The sequence below is a fragment of the Orycteropus afer genome, unplaced genomic scaffold (genome assembly GCF_000298275.1).
Source record: "Orycteropus afer afer isolate SDZICR_OR568_19922 unplaced genomic scaffold, OryAfe1.0 scaffold00230, whole genome shotgun sequence".
Taxonomy (NCBI): Eukaryota; Metazoa; Chordata; class Mammalia; order Tubulidentata; family Orycteropodidae; genus Orycteropus; species Orycteropus afer.
Window position 1 is genome coordinate 3,630,917 of NW_006921817.1, and position 8,479 is coordinate 3,639,395.

General features: G+C 36.1%; 1 protein-coding gene across 1 annotated transcript in view; it reads right to left on the minus strand.

The window, feature by feature from the left end:
• SGCZ (sarcoglycan zeta) overlaps window positions 1–8,479 on the minus strand; it is an 865,402-nt gene that overhangs the window by 20,226 nt on the left and 836,697 nt on the right. Inside the window, exon 5 of the mRNA XM_007948877.1 lies at window positions 1,109–1,181. Coding sequence (XP_007947068.1) covers window positions 1,109–1,181 — 73 coding nt within the window. The remainder of the gene's footprint in view (window positions 1–1,108; window positions 1,182–8,479) is intronic.

Genomic DNA, 8,479 nt, shown 5'->3' on the forward strand with positions numbered 1-8,479 from the left:
TGTGCACCAGGTGCATCTCGCTGGGTTTTAAACACCAGAGGCTCAGTCTCAAAGCTCACGTCTACATGTCACCACAGTAGGACAAACCAACAGACAAGTTTGTCTTGCTGTTGGAGACCTCTCATATCACCCCCCACCTGGGTCCCTGTGGCTGACTGTACCTCTGTCTGGCTTCCTGGGTTTTAATCCCCTTTCTCCTGCTCTTCCCGCTTGGTACTTTGGGCATCCCTGAGTTGTCTCTCCTCACCTGTAACCCTGGGGCTGGGTCTTCCTTGTAGGCGTATCAATATTATGCTGTCACTGCAGCATTGTACTTCAAGGTAAATCTTGAAATGTTCTTTTGTGAAGATAAATGTGACACTATTCCTCTTCAGTTTGTCATTTCTGTTATAGTAGACCATATGACTGTCTGAGTCACAATGGCCAATACCAGAAGTTTTCTTTTTATTTTTGACAACTTCTAATTTTCCTTGTTGGAAGGAAGGTTGGGCAATCTACTTCTGTAGTGATACTGCCTCAGAAACCCATGGTGGGGTCGCTATGAGTAGGGGCCAACTCAACAATTTTCCTTGGTGCCTACCTCATACATTCCTCATGTTGTTTTCACTTTAAGTTGTGTTGCATCAGCTAATGAAGGTCCCAAAATTTTTACTCCATCCACATCATTGTGAATTTCTGCTATACTGAGGGGCTTATCTTCAGACACTGTATCAGAGAGTATTCTGCTGTTATCCATAAGGTTTTCATCCTTTTTTTTTTTTTCAGAAGTAGATGGCCAGGTCCTTCCTCCTAGTGTGTCTTAGGCTGAAAGTTCTGCTGAAACCTGTCTACCATGTTTGACCATAGAGTATTTGAAATACACTTCTAGCATCATAGCAACACACAGTATGACAAACTGACAGACAAATGTGGATTGTATGTATATTAGGGTAATTAAGTCTACAGAAGTTTAGAATAATGATTAATATTATTTGCTTCCATCCAAATTTTTGAGTATTCACCATGTAGCTAGGGAAGTATGTGGCATATTCTCCTTTTCAATTCTTATATATCAAGGACAATCAATAGTAATTGAAAAAATGACATAAGTGCTGGAACCAGAACTTGCCTGAGGTCTTGAGAAGGTTCTGCTCTGATGTGAGGTGTTTCTACAGAGTGCCTGAACACAGCTCCTTCTGTGCCTGGGGGAAACATGAATAGAACAGTCAGTACAAGGAGTTGACAGACACTTTGGTTTTCCTGTTTATTTATCTGCCTCAACTATCCATCCGAAACATGAAGAAATTGGAAATAGGAGTGAATAAAATGAAGGAGAAAAATTAGTATTAGAGTACAAGGTAATGAAGAACCAATGAAGATGTAAGAGTACTTTTGTTGTTGTTGTTGTTGTTATGTGCCGTCGAGTCAGCCCCGACTCATAGTGACCCCTCCTTGGGTTTCCGAGGCAATATCACTACGGAAGTAGGATTGCCCAACCTTCCTTACGAGGAGTGGCTGGTAAGAGTACTAGCTGTTTTTAAAGTTATATAATTTTATAAGAGTTCATATTCAGGAAGAATTTCACCCCCAGTCAAAGAACAAAAATCAATTACCTTATGCTGTCTTATTTCACTGTTAACTGAATTTGAGGATAGGATAAATGACAAAACTCAATTTTGACTTCTTATAAACCAAAGGGAATAAATGAAAACATGGGAAGTAAGTTCCAAGGTGGTATATTATTAATTATTTAAATATGTAGGTGATAGGGCATTTAGATATTCTCTTACATATAATTCCCACCTTTGATTATAATGATGATGAAACACAGATAATGTCATATTATTTTTAGCTTTCTGTAGTTATGAGTCTACTTAAAACAATGAACTATTTTAATTCATTTTTATGAATAGTTGACTTCGAATGGAGTCACAGTATCTTGAAGATATCATTCACTTTTTCTCACTCAGTTGAATGATATTTTTTTAGCTAGTGATTAACTGACTATTTTATTTTATAAATCCTCAGAGCTTTTCCATTATTTCATTGAGCATATAGAGTATTTCCTTTCTGAAACTCAGGAGACAAAAAGCTTTTTTTTTCTTTTTTTTTTAAGAAAATTATGACAAATCTTTCTCTCTCTCTCTCTCTTTCTTTTGGTAATTTTACATAAAAGGTTTTGATCATTCCTTTAGAATATACATTATTTTCTTTGGCTTGATCCCCTTCAAATATCTTGGCATTAGAAAGTCATGCCTGCTCCATCAAGAGACTCAATACTACCTTAATAATGTCTTCTAAAAAGATAAAGATTAAAGTTACAAAATGAATTGTGCTGTTTAGTGTCAACAACCATATAAAATTAACAACCATATTAATTCAATAAACAATTAAGAAAATTGTTGTTTTTGTTGCTAGATGTGATTGAGTTGGCTCTGACTCATGGTGACCCTATGTGCAACAGAACTAAACAGTGATCAGTCATGCACCTCATGATCATTGCTATACTTGAGCCCATCATTGCAGCCATGATGTCAATCCATCTCATTGATGGTCTTCCATTTTTCAATGACACTCTACCAAGCATAATATTCTTCTCCAGGGGTGACCAAAGTAGATGAGACAAGTCTGGCCATTCTTGATTCCAAAGACAATAATGGCTGTACTTCTTCCAAGACAGATTTGTTTGTTCTTCTGGCTTTCTATGGTATTTTTAGTATTCTTCAACAACACCATAATATGAAGGGGTCAGCTCTTCTTTGGTCCTTCTTATTCATTCTCCAATTTTCACATGTACATGAGGTTATCGAAAATATCATGGCTTGGGTTAGGCATAACCCTAGTCTTCAAATGGACATCTTTGCTTCTTAAGACTTTAAAGAGGTCTTTTGCAGTAGAATTGCCAAGTGCAATATGATGTCTGATTTCCTGACTGCTGCTTCCATGGATGTTGACTGCACATCCAAGTAAAATGAAATTTCTGAAAACTTCAATCTTTTTTCCAATTACCATGATGTTGCTAATTGGTCCGTTTGTGAGGATTTTTGTTTTCTTTATGTTGAAGTGTAAACTGTATTGAATACTGTAGTCTATGGTCTTTGTCAGTAAGTGCTTCAAGTCATCTTCACTTTTAGCAAGCAAGGTTATGTTGTATGCATATCATAGGTTTTATAATGAATCTTCCTCCAATACTGATACCACATTCTTATTCATATAGTGCAGCTTCTCAGGTTATTTGTTCAGCATAAAGATTGAATGAATATGGTGAATGGTTATAACCTTGATGCACACCCTTCCTGATTTTAAACCATGCAGTATTCTCTTGTTCTGTTTAAATGACAGCCTCCTGGTCTATGTACAGGTTCCCCATGAACACAATTATGTGTCCTGGAATTCCCATTCTTTGCAGTATTATCCATAATTAGTTATGATTCCCACAGTCAAATGTCTTTGCATGGTCAATGAAACACAAATAAGCGTATTTCTGGTATTCTTTGCCTTCAGCTAAGAACTATCTGATATCAGCAATGCTATCCCTTGTTCTACATCTGCTTGTGACTACAGCTTGACTTTCTGGAAGTTCTTTGTCAATACAGTGCTGCAACTGTTTTTGGATTATCTTCAGCAAAATTTTCCTTGCATGTGATATTCATGGCTTTTTTTCAATAATATCTACATTCTGTGTTGGAACATCTTTTTTTGAAATGGGCACTGAAGTAGTTAAAGTTGTATATCAACTTGGTTGGGCCTGGTTTTTAGCAGCTAGGGAGCTGGATGTAGCTATTCCTCATGATAAGACTGTTAATCAGTTCTGTGGCTAATCTATTGAAAGCAGCTGAGTAGCTGCCTTAAGGCTATGGTTTACTTCCACTATATAAGAAGAAGCTTTGAGAAAAGTCTCTAGCTTCTTGGCACTTCTGGGTCCTACATTTGGCTGAGTCATCAGTGGTCTGCCCTTTTGTCTGCTGATTTGGGGACCGCTTAACTAGTGGCCTGCTGTGTTGCTTGATAATCTTGTGACTGTGCCATTTTAGTTGTCGACTCTGGGTTTGTCAACCTAGCAGTCAGCAGCTGCCTGAGTTAAGAGAAGCCTCAAGATTCAATGGCCCAAGGGTAGGAGGCAAAGCTTAAGCCCAAGGGTGAAGGGACTTCACCCAGCCCCTGGAGCTGGCACTTTGAACTCAGACTTCTAGCCTCCAAAACTGTAGGAGAATAAATCCCTCCTTGTTTAAGCCCAAATATTTGTGGTATGTCTGTTACAGCAGCCCTAGAGAAGCTAAAAAGGCACAAATATCAATCTCTTCCAGTCAAATGGCCAGGTATCTGTCTTCAAATTTCTTGGAATAAACAAGTAAGCGTCTCCAGTGCTGCAGCCATTTATTGAAACATCTCAATTGGTATTCTGTCAATTCCTGGAGACTTGTTTTTCACCAATTCCTTCAGTGTAGCTTGGGAATCTTCCCTCAGTACCACTGGTTCTTGATCATGTGCTACCTCCTGAAATAGTTGAAAACTGAATGATTCTTTTTGGTACAGTGACTTTGTGTATTCCTTCCATCTTCTTTTATTTATTTATTTATTTATTTATTTTATTTATTTTTTTTTTTTGCAGTGCTCCCTTCTCTCCTCTCCCACCCCTGGTAAACAACAGGGAAGTTTACTTCCATATATAAAGTTTCCTTGACTTTTTACAATAATGAACTAATACAATATTTGTCCTTCTGTGATTGACTTAGTTCACTCAACATAATGTCTTCCAACATCAAGTTCAAGTCCTTCAATCTTCTTTTGATGTTCCCTGCATCATTCAATATTTTACCCATAGAATATTTAAGTATTGCAACTCAAGGCTTAATGTTTCTCTTCAGTTCTTTCAGAAATGCTGAGTATGTTGTTCTCTTTTGGTTTTCTAACTCCAGATCTTTGCACATTTCATTATAATACTTTACTTTGTCTTCTTGAGTCACCCTTTGAAATCTGTTTAGCTCTTTTACATGTCATTTCTTCCATCTGCTTTAGCTACTCTACATTCAAAATCAAGTTTCATAGTCTCTTCTAACATACATTTTCACCTTTTCTTCCTTTCCTGTCTTTTAAATGACCATTTGCTTTCTTCATGTATGATGTTCGTGATGTCATACCACAATTCTTCTGATTTACAGTCATTGGTGTTCAATGCAGCAAATCTGTTCTTCAGATTGTCTCTAAATTCAGGTGCAATATTATCCAAGTCATATTTTGGCTCTTGGGGAGTTGCTTTAATTTCCTTCAGTTTCAACTTGAACTTGCATATATGATCAATTGAAGACTTGTTCCACAGTCAGTTCTTGACCTTCTTTTTACTGACAATATTGAGCTTCTCCGTCAACTCTTTCCACAGGTGTAGTCAATCTGATTCCTGTGTATCCCATCTGGCAAGGTTCACATGTATAGACTCCATTTATGTTGTTGAAAAAATGTATTTACAATGAATAAATTATTGGTTTTGCAAAATTCTATCATGCAATCTCTATTGTCAAGGCCATATTTTCCAACTACTGATGATTGTTCTTTGTTTCCAACTTTTGCATTACAATCACCTGTAATAATCAATACATAATGATTGCAAGTCTGGCCAATTTCAGTCTGCAGAGGTTGGTGAACATCTTCAATTTCTTCATCTTTGGCTTTAGTGATTGGTGCATAAATTTGAATAATATTAGCATTAACTGGTCTTCCTTGTAGACATATAGATATTATCTTATCACTAATAGCATTTTAATTGCAGAATAGATCTTAAAGCATTCCTTATGACAATATATGCAATGCCATTGCTCTTCTATATGTCATTCCTGGCTTAGTAAACTATATAATTGATTCAAAATGGCCAATGCCAGTCCACTTCAGCTTACCAATGCTTAAGATGTCAATCTTCATGAGATTCCTTTCATTTTTGAGAATTTATGATTTTCCTAAATTCATACTTTGTATATTCCACATTCTGATTATTAATAGATGTTTGCAGCTGTTTCTTCCCATTTTGAGTCCTGCCTCATCAGCAAATGGAGGTCCCAGAAGCTTTACTCCATCCACGTCTTAAATATCAGCTTTACCTTGAGGAGGCAGCTCATCCCCAGTCATATTTTGAGTGCTTTCCTATGAGGAGCTTATCTTCTGGCACTAATTAGAAAATGTTTCAGTGTTATTCATAACATTTTCCAGTAATATATTAGACAGTATTTCACTGCTATTCATAAGGTTTTCAGTGGCCAATTATTTTCAGAAGTGGATGGCCCCATCCATTTTCCCACTCAGCCTTAATCTAGAAGCTCTGTTGAAACCTATCCACCTTGGGTGACCCTGTTGGTATTTGAAATCCTGGTGGCATAGCCTCCAGCTTCACAGCACTACACAAACCACCACAGTATGACAAACTGATAGATGCATGCTGGAACAAATAAAAATACCATTATGAAATTAAAGTTTGTGTATACATTTCTTAAAAATAAGTGGTTACATTGGGGAAGGTATTAGAATTACTGGAAAACTTCTTTATATAATACAGCATTGCTTGGATCTTGACGCATGGAGGAAGAAAATTTTCCAACCTTCTGAAGGTTAATTTTATGAGGTAATGCTTGCAATAAATTCTTGAGATTACAGCTAAAAATGGGGTTGTTGACTGTTTTTGGGTACCTTCTATATATATGACAAGAACTCTGGTGGTGTAGTGCCTAAGGCATTTGGTTGCGAACCAGAAGGCTGATGGTTCAGACCCACCAGCCACTCCTCGGAAGGAAGGTTGCACAATCTACTTCCTTAGTGATATCAACTTGGAAACCCAAGGAGGGATCTCTATGAGTCAAATCTGAGTTGACAGCAGTGAGAGTGAGCTATTTTATGATTATGGAAACTTCCAGACAAGGTGACATAATTTTAATTAAATAATTAATAGTGACAATAATTATTTTCTAACACAGAATTGCACACACAGTAATTTAACATAAAATATATAGCAAAGTTGAGAAATGAAATGCCACCAAATGTTTTACTTTACCATGAGGTTAAAAACTGATAAAACACTCAATTCTAAATTTTCAAATAGAAATAGTTAATGATTTTTAAAAGATTCTTGGGAAAGAAGTGTATAATTACACTTCCTAAAGGCTAAATTGAAAGCTAAACAAAAGGACATAAATAATTAATTTGGAAGACCTCGAGATAATGAGAAAATTATACCTACCCTCCATTTTTGTCCAGGTCTGAGTTGAAGGGGAACAATTTGATGAACAACAAAGATAATCTTAAAGAAATTCAGATAAGGAAGATGAGAGCTACCTGAGCCAGGCATGCACTCTCATGGCATAAAAAATCAAAAAAAAAAAAAAAAAAAAAAAATTTCCATGAATTAGAAATATTTACAAGTGTCATACTATTAAAAGAGCTGCCAAATTAAATAAAAACATAGGATGTCAAGTTTATTTTGAATTTCAGATAAAAGTTTTTTTTTTTTGTTTGTTTGTGTGTGTACAATATTATGTTATACAGGGCATAAATAACATACAATGAAAACTTAGTTTTTATTTATCTTAACAGTAGCTGGTGAGTATGAACCACCAGCCTTCTGGTTAACAGGCAAATGCCTTAGGTACTCCCCCACTAGAGCTCCCCAAAATTAACTGGACATCACGTATTTTATCTGTCAACCCCAATCATTGGTCAATACTTATCTGATACAAAGCACAGACCTGACCTGATTTATCTTCATGTTTGGAGGAGTAAGAATGCATGCCATGGATTCTCACATTCTACAGAACTCTAAAGGGAACATTCAAGTGGTTGATGGGTACAGTACTCTGCTTGATTGTACAGATACTGAAGAATATGTTAGATAACGTAAAGTGAATATTATGTTATGAAAAGTGCCCTGGCAGACGTGGTTAAGCACTCACTTGCTAGACTGAAAGGTCAGTGATTTGAATCCACGAGCTTCTCCACAAGAAAGATGTGGCAGTCTGCTTTCTGTAAAGTTTGCAGCCTAGGAAATCCTATGAGGCAGTTCTACTCTATCCTATAGGGTTTATATCCATTGGAATAGGCCTGATGACAGTATTTTATTTTTTTAATGATATTTTAAGACTTAGGGAAAATACAGATTGCTCCCAATTGTAACAATCAAGAAACAAAGAGCAAGGTAAAAAAAAAAAAAAAAAAAAATTCTATATCCCATTTTTAAGGTAATTGCAGACTTCTAATGAAAAGAATAAACATGTTATATTCTGCTTTGCTGGAAAGAAGACATAGTATATACCATCACTGGTAGAGAAAATTTGAGCCATAATCTAGGACACTAATCTTTAAAAATATCTAAACATGAAATATCACGTGTGTGTGCACACACACAAAAAAAAAAAACAGAAAAAATCATTTAGATTAACTAAATACCCTTCCTCATGCAGCTATCTATATTCAAAATGTTACCTATACTCTATACTGCGAAGGAACTGTTTCAAGTGCTGAG